Raw genomic sequence first — 23,096 nt, forward strand, 5'->3', positions numbered from 1 at the left:
CGAGACAGCACCCCCACCCCCTACCCCAGAAAGACTGAGCAAGTGCTGGGGACCTGCCAGGCGGCTGCCAGCGCCACAGAGACAGAACAAAGGCAACTTCAAATGAGGCTGCCCACTGGGTTTGTTGGAAACAATTGCCCAGAGGAGGCCGACCCATGTTCTGACCCACTTTCAATAGCCTGGAAGAGCTTAAACATTAGAGAAGTTCAAAGGTTTGAATGCCACTTTCTTGTAAAGCAGAAATCTGGTCTTTGGAGGAGGTTTAGGGGTGGGGAGGGAAGGGGGGGCCGGGTGGAGGGGCCACAGCTAACGATATCCAGGGGCTCCTCCCAGCTCTGGACTCAGGGATCACTCCTGGCTCTATGCTGGAGGAACCCTCTGGTGCCAGGGATTGACCTGGGGTTGGTCACAGGGAAGGAAACCAGATGCCTAAGCTCTGCACTGGCCAAAGGGAGGTTATGTTTTGTTGAGCTAGTGTTTTCATTTTGGTCACTCTTGGGAGTGCTGGGGACCATGAGTGTCCTGCTTGCAAAGCACCAGTCCACAGAGCTATCCCTCTGCCCAAACAGGATTACCCACAACGACAAATTTTATAAGGGAGTATAACTTTTCATAAGGAATACCAGGATGGGAATGAACTTGATACCCTGTCACCCCAAAAGTATTTGGTAGCACAGCAGACCTGCTATCAGGCCCTCGCCAAAGTGGCAGAGACAGGCTTGGTCTGCTAAAACCTAAATGTGTGAACTTGGGAGTGTCGGGGTACATAAAAAGACAGAGGAACAGTGAGCTGTTCAGCAGATGGAAGCTGGATAAAGATGAACCTGGCTGTCAGGACAAAAATAGGAAGTCATAAGCCTCACGCTTACAGCCACTGACAGCCACCGGTCAGATGAGGAGCACAGCAAGAAGACTGGAAAGGCACCGTCTAAAGCTGACATAAGGGGCTGGAGTGATATCACAGCAGGTAGGGTGTTTGCCTTGCATGTGGCCAACTGGGGTTCGATTCCCAGCATCCCATATGGTCCCCAAGCACCGTCAGGAGTAATTCCTGAGTGGAAAGCCAGGAGTAACCCCTGTGTGTAGCCGGGTGTGACCCAAAAAGCAAATAAATAAATAAATAAAGCTGACATAATAAGCGAGAGAAGGTTTTCCAGCAGAATAGGCTGTAAACACCGCCTCATTCACAAAAACCGCCGGGCCTTGGAGCTGTGTGACCAGCAGCATGCAGACCGGAAAACATGGGGAGCCCAGGTTCCTCAAATAGGGTTATCTGGCTCTGAGAAAGAAACCATCTTGTTTCTGTCACATTGACTACTTGTTTCTCAAAAGCATCTTTTCTAGACCAGACGAAAAGGACTTTGGTTACGATGTGGCAGAGCTATATTTGGGTCCTGCATGACCTTGAACTACTTTCACAGAGTGATCAAGAATACTGGCCAGTCTATGATGTCTGGAAAAAGACCAAAGACACGGTGATGAATAAGGAAGAGACTCAATACCGCTAGCCAAGCCCAGAATGGAGAAGAATGTCCCCGCGCACCAACCCTCATGTGGAAAAGTGCGGGGGTGGGGGGGAAGGTTATTATTTTAATTTTGTGGTAAAATTTTAAATGTAATTAAAGATCCATGATTTTCAAAGTTATTGATAGTTGGGTTTTAGGCAAACAATAGTTCAAAATCAATCCCACAACCAATGCCAATTCCCTCCACCGGTGTCCCCATCTCCCCGTCCCCCTTGACAGGCACATCTCAAAGATTAGTTTGGATCTCATGTTCTCAGTGTGGTTGAGTCTGAGCTTTGGGTATATGGCTCTACCACCCCCCCCCACGTCACAGAACCCAGGCCCTTGGCTCCCCGGTCACTTCCCTTTCTCACCTTCCTCCTTCCCCTTGATTTCTTTCCTCCAAAGAAGGTTCATTTTTAAGATGAAATAATACAATAAGGTTTAAATAGTCAAATTGTAGAGTTTAGAGAAAAGCACCATTAAAGGATCATTTGGATTTTCTTTTCAACACGCACCCTCTGTGACTCAAAACCAAAATCAATGCTGTGGGGGCCAGAGAGATAGTCCAGTGGGCAGGGTGCTTGTCCTGCATGTAGTTAACCCTGGTTCTATTCCCACACTCAGACTCCTGTCCCTGTGAGCAGGAATTCGCTAGAGTAGACACCAGGGTTCAGCCTTTGAAAACACTTCCTGTAGTTTGACATGACCTGGTTGACTGGGCAGCCAACTGTCTGACCACTTCACTTTACTGGCCTTCCTGGAAGCAATGCAACTGGAATTTTCTCTCTAACTTTTCTGGGGTGGGGGCACTGGGAAGGGGGAGCGGGGAGTGCACTGCTTAGACCCAGCCTAGTGCCCCAGAGACGCTGATACTCCTTGGCTCAAAGCAAGGGACTGAGAATGCGGTGCTGCTATTCGGGGTGACCCTCGGGGACACAACCCAGCAGTGGCCTGGGGCCGCTGGGACTACTGCTGAAGAGGCTGCAGGGTCAGGTGGTGCTGAAAACTGTGCCTGTGGCGTCCCAGGGCTGCGACTCGGCCCTGGACCATCTCTCCAGCCCTCCCAGCTTTTGTAAGTATGAGACACACAAGCTGTTAACAAACAATTAACAACAACAACAACAAAATGATTCCTGGAGCTGGAGCCATAGGACAGCGGGTAGGTCACTTGTCTCCCACGCAGCCCACCCAGCCTGGAGGCCTGTCACCCCATATGATCCCAGGGCATGTCACCCCCAAAAGTGAATCCTGCACGCGCTGGGCCCCGGGCAGCCGCAGGGCGGGGTCGCTTGACCAGCTGCGGTGACCTAAGGGAGCTCCGCAGGGATCTGGGGAAACTCCCAGCATCACAGCCCGACGTCTAGAATGTCCACGGGGCAGTTTTCCTCTTTGGGGGGCGCCCTCGGGACTCAGAGCAACCAAAGCAAAGAGCCTCGCGCGAGGCACCCACGCCAAGAAGCGGCGGGAAGCGTCCGGGACCGCGCCTGCGCACTCGCGGCCCCACCGCCGCCTACCGCCCGAGCCCCCCGCGCCTGCGCGCTTGCGGCCCCGCCGCCCGCGACCCCGCGCCGGCGCACTCGCCGTCCGCAGCACCCCCCGCGCCTGCGCACTCGCGGCCCCCCGCCGCCGCCCGCCCGCCCGCGGCTTCCCCCGGCGGCGCCGGCGCGTGCGCAGCGCACCCCTTACCCGCCACGGGGATCGGCTCCTTCCGGCCCGGCAGGGCCTCCTGGGGGCGGATGATGGCGGAGGTGGCGTCGCCCATTCGCGCTGCACTCAGCAGGCCGCGGCCGAGCTGGCGGGTCGTCCTGGCGACCGGGAGCATGAACGGGGCGGGACGGAGGCGGCCGCGACTACTGCGGCGGGCGGGGCCGCCCCGGAACGGAGTCACCGGAGCGGGACTGGCGGGCCGTGACCCTGGGCGGGTTCTGCCCCCGCGGTGAGGGAGGGGCGCGCCCGCGGGCACCGGCCGCTGTCCTCCACCCGCGGCTACGGCCCCCAGCCCGCGGCCCGGGTACGAGAAGCGGCAGGGGACAAAAAGCGCTCGCCGCGCAGAGCTCGGCCGTCCAGCAGACGCGCTGCCAGGAGGGGCGGAATCCCACCGCACGCCCCCGCCCCGCGCTTCAGGGACCCGGGTTTGCCTGTGGTCTGGACTAATCCAGGGGGAAGTAGCCCCAAAGCCTGGAGCACGGGGCCAGGCGTGTCATTTAACCTTGGAAGGGTTTATGGTGTAACTGAGATTTCCTCTGGGCAATTTGCCTCTATTTTTGTGGTTCTGGTTTTTGTTGGTTTTCTTTTCTCTTGTTTTTGTTTTTTTATGGGGGCGGGCTTTGCTTTGGTGGTTTTTTGGTGTTCTTTTTTGCTTTTGATATTTGTATTTTTGTTTTTGTGAGGTTTGGGTTTTTTGTTTTTTTTTTTTTTTTTTGCTATGAGATTACTACAACTCAGCTTCTGAAGGCTGAGTCATTGCTGAGCGTTTGAAGACTGAAGGTCATGCTTCTATACCAGGACACGGTTTTGGAGTTTTTCTTGCATTTTTGTTTTTCTTCAGTTAACTGCCTTTGAGACCCACACTGATTTGCCTGTCTGTTTACTGGTTGATTGGTATGAAACAAAACATCAGAAGCACTCTGCCACCAAGAGCGGAAGGAATCAACCGGTGCAGGAGAAGCACTATTTTCTATCCCATATGGCTGCTGTGTGCTGCCTGGTATAGCCTCAGGAAAATGCACACACACACACACAGGTGTAACCCTAGGAAAATACACACACATGCTTGTATGGCCATTAAAGAAAAAACAAACACGGAAACAAATGTTTGCATTTTTGCATAATGGGCTTGATGGGCTACTGCTTATCACTTCACCCTCAGCTGTGCAGCCGCTTGCCCAGGTCTTCCTTCGTGCCCTTCGCTGCAAGGTGCAGCTGGCACGGAAGGAGCCGGAAATGCTGTTTTGAAATGCTTGAACTGTTAAAAGTGTTCTGAATAGGGGCTGGAGCGATAGCACCGCGGGCAGGGCGTTTGCCTTGCATGCAGCCGACCCGGGTTCGATTCCCAACATCCCATATGGTCCCCTGAGCACCGCCAGGGGTGATTCCTGAGTACAGAGTCAGGAGTTACCCTTGTGCATTGCCAGGTGTCACCCAAAAAGAAAAAAAAATAAAAATGTTCTGAATAAGCCCAGCCTCAACCTCTGCACAGGTACTTTTCCTCCATATCCTCCATCCTAAAATAGCTTCCATTTGTTATTTTTGCAATCATGCTCAGATTTTACAACAAATCAAAAAAGGCACATTCTTCAAGACTGCCACCTGGGCATCCTTTCATGTATACATGATACATATGCCAAGCAGTACAGTGATGTCAGTGGGCCTCACAGGTAACTCATGAAGTGGGGAGGAGAAAGAGGGTCACTCTCTCCCGATCCACCTCTGTCACCCAGGACCCAGGGTTACTGGGTTCTTGTCTCCCCTCGCAGAAAGGAATTTCAGGAGTAGACTGTATCACTGTCATCCTGTTGCTCATTGATTCACTAGAGCGGGCACCAGTAACATCTCCATTGTGAGACTTGTTACTGTTTTTGGCATATGGAATACATCACTGGTAGCTTGCCAGGCTCTGCCGTGCGGTACTCTCAGTAGTTTGCCGGGTTCTCTCAGAGGGAGGAATCGAACCCAGGTGCAAGGCGAACTCCCTACCCGCTGTGCTATGGAGTGATAGCACAGGAGTGAAATTACACGGTCTTTATTTGGAGGGTTTTTGAAAGTAGAGGAGTGAGACAGTAACAGCTCAAGAGGGAACACGAGCTTCTCCAAGGGCAGAGAGCTACGCACATCCCAACATTAGACATGAAAGTACACATCTCAAGAGGGGAGATGCAGGTGACGCGTGCTAAGGCACCGAATGTGGTCAGCCACATGGGCACAAGCAGCACATAGGCTCAGACAGCATATGCGCACCCCTCCGTTGTTCAAGGTGGCTTTTATGGACTATCTTCTCGGGATGTCTTGGTCTGGAATGTTCTTATGTCTTCTTTGGGCTGAATCACTAAAATTAATTGGATTACAAGAGAGATCCGAGGATATTCCAGGGGAGGGGTCCAATCTCCTCAGGGTTTTGCTGAAGGTCTTATCAGGTCTACCCCCGCAACCTCCCCGCCCCCCCCCCCCGCCCCGTCCACAGAGTGGATCAACTTCAGAACTTTCCTTCACAGAAATTTTGTTGACCTAAGTTTCACTGCTGAGGGCCTTTCCCTGTCTACCTGCCTACATCATACAGGTCAGATATGGAGCGATAGCACAGCAGGTAAGGCATTTGCCTTGCAGGAGGCCGGCCCAGGTTTGATTCTTCGTCCTTCTCGGAGAGCCTGGCAAGCTACAAAGAATATCCCGTACCCCCGCATGGCAGAGCCTGGCAAGCTACCCGTGGCGTATTCGATATGCCAAAAACAGTAAAAACAAGTCTCACAACGTAGACATTACTGGTGCCTGCTCAAGCAAATCTATGAACAACAGGACGACAGTGCTACATATATACACTTACAATACGCATATGTAATATAGGAGTTTGAGCAGAGAGAAATTTTAGTCTCTCTTCTTCAACACCCTAGAGTTGTTGAGTTCCCGCTGTACAGGACCTGTTCCTTTCTTCCCTGATACCTTTTTCTTTGAGGGCCACCCCAGACAAGTGCTCGGACCTTACTCCTGGCTCCACATTCGAAGAGGGCCTGGGGGACATTCAGAATCGGGCATCAAACTCAGGTCAGCCCTGTGCAAGGCAAACCACTACAGTATGGCTCCAGCACGCTTCCCAGGGCCTTGTACTGATTGGAAGATGTTCAGCGGTTAATCAACCAAAAATCTGATTTCAGTTAGCATAAATTTATTGTCCACTTGTTCAAAAATGGCTCTGCCTTGCCTCTTGGGGACCAGCACATTTGCTGCTCACAGGGTTAGTTTGGGTGCTTTGCACACAGGAGCCCCTAGTTCTATCCCCAGTGCCAAATGGTCCCCAAGCACCGCTGGGATCAATTCCCAAATACCAAGGGGAACTCCTGAACCCAAATCTGTGAGAATAATTTTTTTAAATACCACTTTACCCCCAACCTAAGTATACGTTTCAGCTGGACAATTAGATGAGGCTGCTTTACAGAATGCCAAAGATAGCGAATCTGAAACAAGTGTGTTTTCACTAGGACTTGTCCAGAGGAGGGTGGTCCAGGCCTTGTGGCTACTCTGTATGATACGCATCCCAGAATCTCCTTTCTGTCCAGCAGGAAAGAGGAATGCATGGCCTGTAGTGTATGTCCAACAGGGAGCATGTCATTCTTCCTCATCCCCCGACCTCATTGAAAATAAGGAAATGACATTCCCTCACCAGGGAACTTTGCTGAGACCTGGCCATTAGGCCATCCTACTAACAAAGGAGGAAGAACTTCCTTTCTAGGTACCCAAGATCCACCTAGATAATTTCTGTACTCCCTTTGACTCATTGGAAGCCCCCTCGGCCAAAAGGGAAACCCAAAGACCCAACACTCCCTGCACCCAGCTAAGACCCCTCCATCAGAAGCGGGTACTGCCCTTCACAGTCTTGATGCCACACAACTCCCTGTGGTCCAGGGAAGTGTCCACTCAGATTATCTTATTTCCTTCTCCCTCCCTGTGAAATGCAAGGAAGTAGGAAAACGGGGAGGGGGCAGCATGCAGGGGACGACTTGGAGGGCTGCCCCATTCATGGAGTAGCACACCCCACTTGCATCGTCTAGGACGGAGTTGTCTCACCTGCCACCTGGTTCTCAGCCCTCCTCTTCCCTGGCCGCACCCAGAGCCTTTCCAGAAGGGCCTTCCTGGAAGTCGCACGTGTTTGTGCCACGTTCCTACAGGCTCTGTGTTTGAGGGATGGAGGCAACCCGTCGAGTCAAATAGGCCTTAGCAAGGGTGTCGCTTCTCTGTTAACCAGATTTTCAAAGGTAGTAGATGGGGAGGGGAGATGTGCTGGTTCCTCTCACAGTTTCGTGTACAAAGGGCCCCAGCTAGAGAACTCAACTAATTATTTTGATTGTGCTTGAGTCCTGTTCACTTGTACTTACTAGACTCTGCTTGTGCCCTGTGTCCTGTTTCTGTTAACAGCAGGCTCCTACAGTCTGCAGAAGGGCGGTTTCGGCTGGAAGGAGGTCCCTGGACCTTCACTACTTGGCGGGCTAAGTAAGACAAGGTGTTGCTAATGGCCTTTGAGAAGGGCTCTGGGTCTCAATATTATCTCCAATTGGGAATATGGAGCTTTTTTACTTTATCAAAACTAGAAGTCCCTAAATAACCACTCTCAGCCCATTTGTATTGCAGACTGCAATAATCTAATCTCAGCAGAGCTGTGTTTTTGCCATCTCTGTTAACAAAGTGGCCAGCCTTGACCTGACTTCATCTTTCTCAGAGGACTTTGCTAAAGGAGATGGGAACTAACCAATGTTGCCCCACTGGCCACACCTTCTTCCTGACTGTTTTCTTGACAGCCACAACCAAGACCACATGGTCTGCCTTCCTGAGTCTGGAGTTGACAGTTTGATTTCATGTCTTGAAGCAGCATAAATTAAAGGTTGAACAGACACTTCACCAAAGTGACATGCAGATGGTGAATATACACAAGATACATAATTTTAAAAATCAACAGTTCTCAATACTATTAGCCATTAGGGAAACACACGTGAAAACTGCAATTCCACTGCCTACCGACGTAAATGACTGAAATTAAGAAACCTAACCAGGGGTGGAGAGATAGAATACTCACCTTGCACACGATTGATGTGGGTTCAATCCCCAGCATCCCATATGGTCCCCTGAGCACCACCAGGAGTGCAGAGCCAGGATTAAGCCCTGAGCATCGCTGGGTATGGCCTAAAAAAAAATATTTTTAAATCAAATCAGTCCAGAGTGCTAGGAGTCTAACACCCAAGAATAGTAGAAATAAGTACCAGGAGGTTGACTCCATGGCTTGGAGGCTGGTCTCTCATTCTGGGCAACTCAGAGAAGGGAACACCAAGTAAAATATGGTCGGAGGTCATGCGGGGGAAGGGTGACGTGTGCCGAATGTAGACTAGAGACTGAACACAATGGCCACTCAATACCTTTATTGCAAACCACAACACCTAATCAGAGAGAGAGAACAAAAGGGAATACCCTGCCATAGTGGCAGTGTGGGGTAGGAGGAGACGGGACTGGGGAGGGTGGGAGGGATGCTGGGTTTACTGGTGGTGGAGAATGGGCACTGGCGAAGGGATGGGTTCTCGAACTTTGTATGGGGGAAACATGAGCACAAAAATGTATAAATCTGTAACTGTACTCTCATGGTGATTCACTAATTAAAAAAAAATTGGAAATAAAAATGAAGTTCATTTTGTTAGCTAGATAAGATCTTATTAATAAATTATTAATTCAGGGGCCGGAGCGATAGCACAGTGGGTAGGGCGTTTGCCTTGCACGTGGCCAACCCGGGTTCAATCCCCGGCATCCCATATGGTCCCCCAAGCACCGCCAGGAGTAATTCCTGAGTGCAAAGCCAGGAGTAACCCCTGAGCATCGCTGGGTGTGACCCAAAAAGCAAAAAAAAAATTATTAATTCACCTAAAAAAAATTTAAAAAACAAATCACTCCAGAGTGGTGGTAAGGAGGTGAGAGAAAAGCAGAACTTACATATTCTGCAGGTGATGGGGTGATGGTGAAAAGCAGAATTGGGATAGGGAAAACAGCTTGGCAGCTTCTTAACATAGGGAAGTACTGTTAGTCATCTGCTCATCTGTTTCCTGTGAAAGCAGGTGCCTGTTGGATAACATTGGTACGTCCTCACTCCTCTGTCTCAAAGAGTTTAGGTTAATTGAGTTACACCCATCATAGTGCTCCCGGAACACTCCCATTCTGCTGTGGTTATCTTTAACTTTTCCTTAGTCTCTGCTTCTCCTGTTAATCAATATATATCCCCAAATCAGTACCTGTAAAGTCACATTCTTACAAGTCACCTTGTGACTTGTAAAGTCAGATTCTTCTAGGACTCTGGATTTTGTGTATGCAAAGTGAAGTATTACTTTTCTCTTTCTCTTATGTCCTTTGCATAGTTTACTTCAGAGCAATGTCCTTTTTGTATAGACACAGGAAGACAGTTAATTCTATGCTTTTGTAACTTGGGAGTTAATTGACTCCGAATAGTATTTAATCATGGGCATCTGTCATATTTACTCGACTTAAACCTCAGTTGCCCTTATTTTCTAGCACCCCGAGAGGAGGGTCCCAATGAAGGGACTTAGATGGACTCAAGTCAAGCTGTGACTCAAGTCACCCTGGCATCGAAAAGGTCAAGTGCCATAAAAGTTATAAGCTAAGAGCACAGTCATGGACAAACTGTCATGACCCAAAAAGAAGTAACTGGATAAGGACTCTACTGGGATTAGGAAAGACTAACCTGGCCTGAGGACTATAGTTTGAGATATATAGTGAGACGTCCCCAGGAGAGCCACCCTTTAAGCTTAATATATCTTTTACTGCGTCCACACACTGTAGCACTGTCCTCCCATTGTTCATCAATTTGCTCAAGCAGGAACCAGTAAAGTCTCCATTGTGAGACCACACAAAATGACTAAAAATATTATTAAGAAGTAAAAATATTATCAAGAAGAAAATTATGGCAAAATATAATGCCCAAAAGTAGAGAAAGAGTATTGGGGAAATTGTCTGCCATATAGGCAGGGTGAGGACTGGGACGAGGGTGGGGGTTCTACTGGGGACATTGGTGGTCGAAAATGTGCACTGGTGGAGAATGGGTGTTTAATCACTGTATGGCTGAATTTCAAACATGAAAACTTTGTAACTGTATTTCATGGTGATTCAGTAAAATTTTAAAAAAGAAAAAAGAAGTACATTTAAGATGACCACTTAAATGGATCTCCTAAGGAAAGGAGAAATATGCCCCTAGATGATATTCTGCCCTTGGGTGGATCTTCTTTCAGGATGAGAATTTGCCCTAGAAGAAGCATCCCCTAAGGGAAGGGCTTTCCATCTGTTGATCGTACTACCATACCTATGTGTAATTGCTACCCCCAACCCTTGGTGATTTTCTCTATAACTAAGGCTATGAGATGGGGTGTGAGAGAAGATGGGAAGACGAGACAGTGGGAGCTGGAATGAGGTGAGAGAGTGAGACTAGGATAGGATGGAGATTGGAATAAACAGCGACTGATAAACACCAACCAACAGCTTGTCACCCTCTTCCCTCCTTCATGCATTCGTTGGCAGTGGCATTCCAGGGTGGGGAGATGGCTCATGGCAACCAAACTCACGTGACATGGGCACCCACACTCTTTGAACTCACAGGTGTCCACACAAAATCTCAGACTCAGGTGCTCAGAGCACTGTGTGATAACCCCAACCTGGGAACAGCCCAAGGTTGTTGACCACGTGAGACCAACAGGTGAATGAAGATGCCAATTATGCGCATGCAGACTGCCAGGCATTAGGTAGCTGAAGGACACGGGCAGCATGGGGCATTTATGGCACCTTTAAACCCAGAACGCTGCCTCAGCGGGATCCTGTAACTGCCCTATCCCTGCTCCCTCTCAAAGGAGAATCTCCACTTGAGAAAACCCAGTCCATGGGGGCTGGAGCCATAGTACAGCAAGTAGGGCGTTTGCCTTGCATGCGGCCGACCCAGGTTCGATTCCCAGCATCCCATATGGTCCCCTGAGCACCGCCAGGGGTAATTTCTGAGTGCAGAGCCAGGAGTAACCCCTGTGCATCGCCAGGTGTGACCCCCCCAAAAAAATAATTAGAAAACCCAGTCCAAAGATGTTTGTCCCATTTACTGAGGCCCTCAGATATGTAGAAGTCTAACCCAGATAGAATTGGCATTTGACCCAAAAATGCTGTTGTTCTTCTGATTGGTGCAAAGCCGAGGCTGTCAGCCCTGAGGCTGTCAGCCCTCAGACACATGTTGTTTCCTCTTGTCTTTTCTCTTCTTTTTATTCATTTGATTTGGGGGCCACGCCCATCGATGTACAGGCTTACTCCTGGTTTTGCACTTAGGAATCATTCCTGGCGGTGCTCCCGGCCCACGTGGGACGCCAGGCATCGAACCTGAGTCAGTTGCATGCTCGTCTTCACTATCTCTCCAGCCTCCTTCTTTCTCTTTTCTTATCTCCCACAGTGTCCGTACTTCAGGTCTGTTCACCCGGGACCAGTCCCCGGCACAGACAGTGGATCGCTGTTCACCTAAGGGATGAAATGAACACACTTGGTCATGTGGATGATTCCATTAGGCTGAGTGAAGGGCCAAGCTAACAAGCACATATTGTGTCAGTCCATTTCTAGAAAATTTTAGAAATGTGCAAAGTAATCTGTAGTAAACACACCTGGAAATCACGTCTCAGCAAGCTCGAGTGAACTTTTCCATAAAAAAAAGCTCCTTAACTAGGTAGAGACACCTTTATTAATGAATAAGTAGATTCATGTGGCACTCATATTCGTATATTCGTATACGTGGCCTTGTGGTCATCTCTCTATAGATGATACAAGCTGGCTTACAAACTTCATTAATCACATGGGCTGTTTTACTGAGTTTTGAGAGGGACATAGAAATAATAATGATAAAGAAATAAAGACATTGAAATAATAATGATGATGATTACAAGGGGTTGGAATTGTTGAGCATCTCTTCCCTCCAATCTTTATGTTGAGAGGTTTGCAGACATTATTTCTAAACTTCACTCTGACCCATCGTCACAGTTTCCTACCCCAGAAACTTTGGCTCAGGTGCCAGAGCCAAAAGGGCACTTGTCTTGTACTTGGCCAATCCAGGTTCCCTTCCAGTCATCCATATGGGGCCCCAAACACTGCCAGGAATAATCCCTGAGTGTAGAGCTAGCATTGCAGGGTCAGACCCCCCCAAAAAAAATAAAAACAAGAAATGTAGAAGGAAGGAAGGAAGGAAGGAAGGAAGGAAGGAAGGAAGGAAGGAAGGAAGGAAGGAAGGAAGGAAGGAAGGAAGGAAGGAAGGAAGGAAGGAAGGAAGGAAGGAAGGAAAGAGGGAGGGAGAGAGAGAAATAGAGACAGTAGGGGTGAGGGGGAAAGGGAGGAAGGGATGGATTAGAGAGAAACTCAGACTCAGAGAAGTACCCTAGCAAACAAATATAGCTACAAAGAAAAAGACTGAGCTAGCTACCTGTTACTTGGATGAATTCTTATATTTGTCATCAATTACTCAGAAATTTGGATCTAAAAGAAAAGCCGGATGGAGGAGGGGCAGGGGGGGTTGGGAGCAGATAAGTGTTGAAAATGTGGGGAGAAGGGAGGGGGGAATAAAATAACCCCCACAAGGAACTCTTAAACTCATGGCCATGGCAGTGCTCAGCCCGTAACAAACACAGAGCACGTGGCTGGAGCTACAGGCCAGAGCCTGCCAGTGTGGCCACGTGACAGGCAGAGAACCGTCACGACTGCTGGCCTCAGGACTGTCCTCTAGGTGATGCTCTGGTCCTGGCAAGGTCCCAGGTGACTAGTGAGTTGCCTCAGCTGTCACCGGATCCCCCCACCGCCAACCCAGATGTCACTGCCCCACTGGCACCGTGGGGGCCTCTGACACTGCCAGCCTCTACTGCTGCCACTGCCTGGGCCTCAGGGGTCACCTCCTTTTAATTAGACCCCCCTTGGGGCTGCCAGATGCGCTTCTTCTTCGACTCTCCCCTCCTTAAGGCCTGGGAGACCGAGAACAAGCAAGAGCCAGGCCTGGAAAGGTGCACTGGGCTGCAAAGCAAACATGACTGGTGCCCCCAGGCTTGGACCCAGGGGGGGAAGAGAAGGGGACGTCAAGCCCCTCCACCACCAGGCGAGGCAAGGCCCCAAGAATCTCCAGCCTCTCCCAAGCCCTGCAAGCTCAGGAGCACGGTGGCTGGAGCTCCGGAGCAGCACCTGGTTTGATCCGGCTATTTCTAGGTAAGAACCAACAGTGCAGGGGAGGGTGCCCTAGAGTACTGCAGGCGGCCGGCTCCTCCGCTCCCTCCACCCTAACAGCGCCCGCATGGGGTGCAGCAGCCAATCAGCCCACCGAAGCTTCAGTCACAGCAGCCCCTGACCTCTGTCTCCCCTTCCACTACTCCTGGGTGCCAAGGGGGGATGGTCTGGACTCTTCAGCCTCTTTATGTGCTCCACTTAGTACGTAAAGGAATCTCTCTTTCTCTCTCTCTCTCTCTCTCTCTCTCTCTCACACACACACACACACACACACACTCATACACACACTCATACTTACACACACTCACACTCATGCTCACACACTCAGATACACTCACACTCACACACACTTATACTCACACTCACATACTCAGACACACACACACACTCACACAGACTCACACAGACACACACTCAGACACACACTCACACAGACTCACACACTTACACTCACATACACTCATACACCTACTCACACACTCATATACACACTTATATACACGCTCACACATACATATTTCACACACACACACACACACACACACACACACACACACACACACACGGCCTTCAGATCATTGAGCCCCACAGAGATGCAGGTCGCCCGGTTTTGGTTGCTCTAACTAAAGGCAGAGACAGGACTAACACTGTGTGCTCAAACGTATTCGGCAAGTGAAGCATCCACAAGGCAGGCTAGCAGAGTGGCCCACCTCAGACCACCTCCCTGAGGCCTGTGTGCGGCCTTCGTGTTGCTTTGTCCTGTGCGGGGAGAACAGACTGTGAGCTCTTCCCTAAGACCCGAGCCAGGTGCAGAGCACGGGATGTCAGTGCTGGGGCCGCACTGTCCAGCAAAGCTCTGGATGGAACCCGCCCCCATCTTCAAAACCCAACTTTATGCCCGTGGATAGAAGCCACCCAGGCCCGCCTGCCCTCAGCCCGGAAGCCAGCCCGTTCCCTTCAGTTGCACCCTGACACATTCTGATGCTTTTAGGTGCCTTGACTAGGTGGAGACAGGCAGTTCACCTTCCTGTGTCTGATGTTCCTCCCCCCCACCCCCCACCCCCACTGTGTCCTCTAGGGTAGGCCTCGTTGTGGTCAATGGAGGACTTCCCTCTTGTATACTGTTGAGAAATATTTCCCCATCTTGGGGCAGGGAACCACAATTGTTTTCTGTATCTGTTTCATCGTTGAACACTTACGTTGCTTCTCTGTCTCTGCGAGGGTGAATAGTGCTACAGCCAATGTAGGATTCCTGTAACTCTTTGGACTTTTTTGAACAGATTTGTTTCTGGGAGTGGGGGTCATGCCTAGAAGTTTGGGGGGATTACTCCCAATTCAGTGCTCAAGGGTCTGCTCCCAGCAGCGCTTGGGAGACCTAGCTGGTGACGAGGACTGAATGTAGGGTCTTGTGCGAGGCGGGTCCCCACCATTGCGTCCCACTCCCAGCTCCCTGCAGACTCTGCTTCCTTTGTTTCAATTGGCAACCACACCAGGTGGTGCTCCGGGCTCCCTCCTGGCTCTGTGCTCAGGGCTCACTCCCGGCCGTATTCTGGGAAACCACGTGCCCTGCTGGGCATCAACCCCAGGCTGTCCTGTGCAAGTCAGGCACCTTATCAACTGTACTATCTCTCCAGCTCCAAGACTTTTTTTTTTTCTAAGCAGCCTTAGGTTTACAAGAAAACCAAGAGGAAGTGTCAGGAGTTATTTCTTATCTGTGCCTGTCCCCACACAGACATCACCGTCCCTGTTCATTACTGACCTCACGCCCCAGAGCCCCAGAATGGTGGGTTTTTTACCAAGGACTTAACCAGGTTAACACATCATACTCTGAGGGATCACTCAGTGCCCACCCCTTGGGTTTGGACAGACATAGGGCCCACCATTACGTCAGCACTGGAGTGTTTGCACTCCCTGAGACCCTCTGACTATTCATTCCTCCCCCCACCCTTAAATGGTTTGAGAAAACCCATCTATCAACCTGATCTTTCTCCTCTCTGATTGCTTATGAAGGTGAAATGACGGTTACACAAGGTAACAAGTAATTAGGCCAGGAAACACTCGGGGGAGTGTCTGCCGTCCCCAAAGCCCCTCAGCATGTGACAGGCTGCACCCTGGGCTTGCAGAAAGAAGAGGAAGTGGGGTCTGGGACGGGGGCAGCTGTCTCGGGGGTGCTGGCAGACCCAGGGCTCTGCTCCCTGTTCCCTGATCTTTCACACCTGATCTCATGCCCTTGTTTGCTCCTTGTCTGGGCAGGGGAAAGTTACGGCTTCTCTGACTCACTGACTCACCAACTTTTCAGCTGAGCCAAGCACATGTCTAATCAGGCACTGGGTTCCCCAAGTTCACTGTGGGTCCGAAGGTGGCCAAGCCACGCCGTGCACGTCTGGGATCAGGAGATTCGGCCCAGGAACCACTGGCCTGAGCTCAGGGGTGGTGCTGTGGAATGTGCAGGTGAGGAACAGGAGAAAGTTCTAGAAGGTGTTCTTAGGGCACAGCTATTTGATAACTGATTTGCTTAGGATTTAGTGACAAATATCTCAGCTATTTGACCCAGGGGGGCAGAGCCATGACTGGCGGACCACCAGCTCTGTGCTTGCCCACGGTTCCCGGACTTTTCGATATTGACCAATAAACATGCTCAGACTCAGAGTTGGGAAGACAGAAAAGTTTGTTGGAAAGTATAAAATAAGGGAAGAGGTTAATATATGGCTACGTCAAGTATGACTGGGTCACGGGGGTTTGGGTAGGAAAGCAACTGTGTGTTTCTTACCAAAGTCCCAGAGGACCCCCGTTTGTTTGCCAGAGGATATCTGGTGAATTTAGGGACTATTTGTGTTCCTAAGGTAAACATCTTCCATTCCCAAAAATGAGTGGTGGAGACTGTTTATTTTATTTAAGAACTTTAGTTTTTTTTTCAATTTTTAAAATGTTTAAATATTTTTAAATTGAATCACAGTCGTATAATATTCTGACACCTGTCCCTTCACGGTTGTACATTTCTCACCACCAATGTCCCCAGGTCCCCCAGCTGCACCCTCACCGCCTCTAGGACAGACACTTCTCTCTTCTCTCTCTGTCTCTCTTTCTGTCTCTGTCTCTCTCTTCTCTGTCTCTGTCTCTGTCTCTCTCTCCCTTTGGGGCATTATGGTTTGCAATACAAATACCAAAAGGGGGGCTGGAGCGACAGCACAGTGGGTAGGGTGTTTGCCTTCCACGTGGGCAACCCAGGTTCAATTCCCAGCATCCCATATGGTCCTCTGAGCACCGCCAGGACTAATTTCTGAGTACAGAGCCAGGAGTGAACCCTGTGCATCCCCGGGTGTGACCCAAAAAGCAAAAAAAAAAAAAGTTTTTGTGTTTATCTTTTTATTAACCCATCTCTTTAGAGCTTTAGGTTACATTTTTGATGATGGCCCAGATACTGCCCTAACCCCTTAGTCTCCTGCGGGGTGGAACTTACAGCCTGGGGAAACTGTATGCTTTTTCAATCTCAGAGAATGCCCAGAAATTGGCAGAACTCCTTAAAATGTAGAATGGGGACAGCTAAAATGGAGCTACTCTGAGCTGGCAAGGGGAAGCCAAGGCTTCCTCTCTCTGGACCACACCGAGTCAGGCTGGGGGGAGGAGGTGCCCTGGGGTGCACCCAGCAGGGCTTGGGGACCCTATGCAGCATCAGGGATCAAATTTGGGTGGGCCTAGTGCAAGACAAGTGCCCTTTCTGCTTAACCACCTCTCCACTGGTTTCCTTAGAGATATCTTTGCCCCAGGAATACAAATATCTTCTTAGCTGCAACATGTTATCTCAGAAAAATGCAGTTATTTTAGAGCATCAGTATTTTAAGTGTGTGTATGAGAGAGAGACAGAGAGAGAGAAAGAGAGCGAGAGAGAGCCAATAATACTTATTGCTGGATGGTAAACAGGCGATTTTAATTTTCTTCTGCACTGTTTTCTTTTCCTCAGTGCTTTATTAGTATTATAAAATTCAGATTTTTTAAAAAAGTCTATTTTGTAATTCGTCCACAACTATCCTGAACTTAGGGGCTTTTGAGAATGCGTAAGCACTCTCCTTACCTGTAATTCTGAAAGTCGCCTCTTTCCTGCCGTACACTCCCATCTACCCCTCAAACACAAAGCTCCAACTGGAAAGTGTCTTTGCGCCTGTGTTCAGTGCGGCCCCATTTACAGAGGTCTAGAACACATACCCCACCACACCCTCAGTGCAAGACAGGCCAGCAGATCAAGGAGAGGTGGTGTGACAGTGACACTGTGAACATTACCGTAATTTAAGAGCTCTTGCATTTTGCTTCAAAGTGAGTGGAACTGGAGGGATCTGACCTCAGCTAAGAAGCTCAGCAGAGGCCAGCAGTGCCGGCTGATGTCACACAGCTGAGCATCTAAGAGAAGGTAAGGACAATGTCAGCGCAAACAATCCCCCAAGCTGCCCGCTGAACCTCATTCACAAGGGTGGGGCAGAGTGGGTGGGGGAACGGGATGGCAATTATGGCACTATGGGTGGCTCAGACATGCCAACATTATGATGCTGGAGGCCTTGGGGGATGATATGGAGCACCGGGGATTGAACCCAGGTCTGCCACATAGAAGGCAAACATCCTACCCCCTGCACTATCACTCCTGCCCCGGATTTCTTTTATTAAATTCCCGCTACCAAATAAAAATGTCATTGCTGACCAATAATTTTAACATGTGTCTGTCCTCAGAAATCTTTGCTAAACCCCTTCCTACCTACATGAACATTTATTCAAGAATTTAAAAATGACCCGAGGGTCGGAGGTATAGTACCGCAGTTGAGGTGCTTGCCTTGCGTGCTGCCAACCCCAGTTCGATCCACTGAGTGTGTGGCCCAAACAAACAAAATGTGATACGGAATTTCCTAAAGGAGGCTGGAGAAGGCAGGCCTTGCGGATTGACCTCATTTCCTAGCAGCTTAAACGATTACCGAGGGCTAATCTCTCTGTTAATGCCTGGCAGAGAGAACAGGGTTTGGGCAACCAGGATTTGACCTCCCTCAAAGCTGGCCTCCTAAACCCCAAACATCCCCAGCTGTGCCCCTCCAGGCCCCAGGACAACCCCACGGCCTGGTGATCCCCTAGAACCACTGACCCAGCAGCACTGAACCCTCAGACCCAGCATGTTTGGCTGAGAACCCCTGGGAAGGCCTGGAGACCCCCACCCCAGGGAGGCCCCCATACCAAAAAAAAAGTAGAACACATGAGCTGTCATTCCTGCCTTTGAGTTATGCCTCTCAGCGGTGCTGGTACAATTGCATGTTTGTTAAGAGATTAACAGACTTACCTTTGACTCAGTTCACATTTCATGCTTTGCATTACGTGTGTGTGTGTGTGTGTGTGTGTGTGTGTGTGTGTGTGTGTGTGTAAGACTACATAATGTGCATGGTCCCCAAGCTTCACTCTGTCCCTGACATCCAAGGAAAATAGTACTGGAGCGCCTGGTTTTTCCATGCAAAGGTTTCTTTTTAAAAGGCATGATGGAAATGCTTGGATCCAATGTACCAAGGGAGACTCTGGTTTTCTATACAAACACCTGACAAAACACCTTGATTCATAAAGGCTATGGATGTTTTTACTTTGCTCCCTCCACCCCCACGCATGCTGGTCGCAGATCATATGCACATGTTTTCTAGCTCACAATTATTTTGCCACCAGCACTGCTCTTGGGAATGTGCCCAGCAGGGTGCTCAGGGAGAGAAGGAGGAGGCGCCCATCTTTGCTTCTGGGGTGCAGTACACCTTCCACATCAAGAGAGAGAGAGAGAGAGAGACAGAGACAGAGACAGAGAGAGACAGAGAGACTGAGAGAGAGACAGAGAGACTGAGAGAGAGACAGAGAGACAGAGAGAGAGACAGACAGAGGCTTTGTGGGACTCAGGCTGGAGAACCGCACCTGAGCTTTCATGGAGCTCAACCCCTCCAGACCTATCTGTGGCATCGGATTGGATTTCTGTAATTGTTCTGTAATTCAGAGAGTAGGAAGATGCTGGGGGAAATACACAGTGGGGTGTTTTTCACTCTGAAGGCAGTGAAACCTCACAAACCCATTTCTAAAATGCAGAGGAACTGGTGCCGGAGCTCCGGTCGGTTATCTGGGTCCTCTACGGAGAGCTTTTTGATCTCCCTCTAATGCTTTTTATAGGGAAAAAGATGTCCGGGTGAAAAATCTCCCCTTAGAAATAAATTCATTTCCTGAAGCCACCTGGTGGCCACCATTGGTAACTGCAGTGGCCGGTGGCCACCCAGAGTTCCCGGCAGCTGCCTCCCCTTGAGAACCCCCAGCGACTCTTACAGCACAGCACGGTGAAGCCTACCTGGGTGATGTGCAGGCGATAAAACGTCAGCAAAGAGCTCCACAGCTCTAAGCTGGGAGCCGCTTGACATCCAGGAGCAGCGGGCACAGCAATGCCAGGACTGAGAGAGCTCGAGAAAGACAGCTGAGATAAACGCGTGGGCTGTATGTCCTGATGTGCTCTCCACATCCCCCACCACAGTTACAGGCCAACACACACGTTCCCGAGTCGCTGCAGGGTGCCCAGGGGAGAAGAAATCCACCCTTAAGGAATCTAGGTAAATCACCTGCTAGATAATCCAGGAAGAATGTGTGACAATGACATGCAGATGTGAAGATGCTGTACAACAGACCCTGACCTCTTTCCCTTCTGGAAAATGCACACAAGAGGGTGGGAAATCCATAAGCCATTCTGGAGTGAGTTCAATGTCATGATTTATGAAATAATGTTGTTGTAAGTGTCTTAGGTAAATCTGAACCTTTCACTTTTTTTTTTCTTTTTTTTTTTTTTTCTTTTGCTTTTTGGGTCACACCCTGCAGTGCACAAGGGTTACTCCTGGATCTGCACTCAGGAATCACTCCTGGCGGTGCTCAGGGAACCATATGGGATGCTGGGAATCAAACCCAGGTTGGCTGCGTGCAAGGCAAATGCCCTACCCGCTGTGCTATCAGTCCAGCCTCTGAACCTTTCACTTCTGCAAGAGCCAAGGACATGCATCTCTGTAGTTATAGGACAGTGGGAAAGGTGTTTGCTTTTCATACTGCAGACCCGGGTTTGATCCCTGGCATCCCACATGGTCCCTGGATCATTGCCAGAAGTTCAGAACCAGGAGTAAGCCCTCAATTCAGCTGGTTATGACCCCAAAAGAAAGAAAGAAAGAAAGAAAGAAAGAAAGAAAGAAAGAAAGAAAGAAAGAAAGAAAGAAAGAAAGGAAGGAAGGAAGGAAGAAAGAAATGAGAGAAAGAGAAGTGTATCCCGTGTGTAATTCCTAACCCTCCTTTCCCTCCTACATTTGCCATTCTGATATGGCCTATCCCCATACACACACTAGTGATATAGGCAGGTAGACAGGGAAAGGCCCTCAGCAATGAAACTCAGGTCAACAAAACTTCTGGAAGAAAATTGTAAGACTGATTCACCCTGTGGATACGGAAAACAAAGACCTTGAGCAGCAGACCCTAAGGAGATTGGACCCTTCCCCATGAAGGAAATTTCTCGAATACACTTTAGTGATTCAGCCCAAAGAAGACTCCAGAACATTCCAGACCTAGACATCCCTAGAAGATACTCTATAAGAGCCACCTTGAACAAAGGAAGGGCACGCATATGCTGCCTGAGCCTGTGCTGCTTGTTGCCCGCGTGGCCAAGCACATGCGGTACCTGAGCACATGTGTCGCCCGCATCTCCCCTCTTTTTTTTTTTTTTTTTGCTTTTTGGGTCACACCCGGCGATGCACAGGGGTTACTCCTGGCTCTGCACTCAGGAATTACTCCTGGCGATGCTCAGGGGACCATATGGGATGCTGGGATTCGAACCTGGGTTGGCCACGTGCAAGGCAAATGCCCTACCCGCTGTGCTATCGCTCCAGCCCCCCAAGCATCTCCCCTCTTGAGATGTGCACTTTCATGCTTTCCTGTCTAATGCTGAGGTATGTGCAGGGGCTCTCTGCCCTTGGAGAAGCCCATGTTCTCTCTTAAGCGCATTACTCTCTCTCTCTCTCTCTCTCTCTCTCTCTCTCTCTCTCTCTCTCCCCCTCCACACCTTCGAAAACCCTCCAAGTAAAATCTGTCTTACTTCACTGCCTGTCTCCTCCTGAGATTCTTTTGGTTTTTTGGTTTCTCCTTTCCTGCAAAGAGCAAATCCTCGCTCCAGCCTGAGTCCATGGGTCCCCAAGAAATCGGGAGGTGGGGATCGACTCTGATGCTGAGAAGACCAAGTGGACTTCAGGTGTGGCCTGACGGCCACCTCATGGGGCTGGCGGGGCTCAGGCCCATGCCGAGCAGGGGCTCACTGCAGGCTTTACCGGTCCTAGTCTTCCCAGAGGGTCCTGTGTGGCAGAGGCAGAGTGGGAGAAGGTGACTGTCTTTCTCTCCTCCCAACTCATGTGAACCACCCGTGGGGTCCACCGACATCACTAGCCCCGACCCTGATACTGCCTATGTCAGTTCTCTCAGCCTTCCGAATGTAATTCCTCACCCTTGGGGCCAAGTGACCCCAAGTTAGACCCCAGCAGGGCCCCAGGGACTGGGGCTCAATTCCCAGTGTTCATCTTGCAGAAGGGAAGGTCAGTCCAGTTCTCAAGACCTGAAGCAGTAGGGCCTTCCTGGGGCAATTCAGGAGGTTGCAAATATTGAGCTGTGAAATTGCCAGAAAGAAACCCGTGCCCGTACATCCAGGGTGGCACACGGCATGGTCAGAGGGACCTTTTCGGCCCTTGACTCTGGAAGGATTTTGTTTATCCTGGGGCAGGGGAGGCTCTGGGCTCTGTGCTCAGGAGTGACCCCTGGTGGTGCTCAGGGGACCGCCACGGTGCAGGCGCTTCCACCAGGCCTGGCCATACGCAAGATACTGCCGTCCCCTCTGTCCTATCTCCATGGCCCCCACTGAAGCATTTGCAAATGAAAAATCGGGTGCTCACTTGCATTTTAGGGAGTGCATCCTGGGAGGGAGGCTGAGGTTAGGTTGCAAGGATGCAGCCGAGCAGTAGAAGGCCGTGAGGTGGCTGTTGGGGTACTCCATGCGGTGCTCAGTAGCTCTGGAGACGCTGGTGGGTCTACACGGGCGGATGGCTTGGGAAGCCAAGAGGAGATCTACGAGGGGTTGGGCTCATCACCCATATTCCTTGCACCGGAGGCTCCAGTGTGGTGCCAGGGCACCACAGTTCTGAATTTCGACACCTGTGGGGGAATCAGGGTGCCTAAATGGGGATTTCCTGGGTGTCTGGTGCAGGGTGTTCAACCCTCTCACCAAATCCTCAACCTGGGTAGGAAAAGCTTCAAACCCTGGATGGCCCCAGCATCACCGAATGGGAGGTTTGCAGGGCTGGGAGCAGTCGTGGGACACAGCTCAGGAATGTCCCTCTATTTCGGACACAGCTTGGGAATGTCCCTCTATTTCGAACACAGCTTGGGAATGTCACAGCTCGGGAATGTCCCTCTACTTCGGCCACTCGGCAGAAATCACCGCCCCCACACGCCTCTCCTGGAACTTTCCATGGAAAGCGCAGCCTCATTCTTTAAAAAGAAGGATGGTGCTACCTCCTCTTCCATCACTCAGCCAGT

General features: G+C 50.2%; 1 protein-coding gene across 1 annotated transcript in view; it reads right to left on the bottom strand.

Moving 5' to 3' along the window:
• MSRA (methionine sulfoxide reductase A) overlaps positions 1 to 3,615 on the bottom strand; it is a 159,306-nt gene extending 155,691 nt beyond the window's left edge. Inside the window, exon 1 of the mRNA XM_055132672.1 lies at positions 3,195 to 3,615. Within this exon, the coding sequence (XP_054988647.1) occupies positions 3,195 to 3,330 (136 nt within the window). The 5' untranslated portion in view covers positions 3,331 to 3,615. The remainder of the gene's footprint in view (positions 1 to 3,194) is intronic.
• Positions 3,616 to 23,096: the final 19,481 nt, after the last annotated feature.

This window comes from Sorex araneus, chromosome 1 (assembly GCF_027595985.1).
Source record: "Sorex araneus isolate mSorAra2 chromosome 1, mSorAra2.pri, whole genome shotgun sequence".
Lineage (NCBI taxonomy): Eukaryota > Metazoa > Chordata > Mammalia > Eulipotyphla > Soricidae > Sorex > Sorex araneus.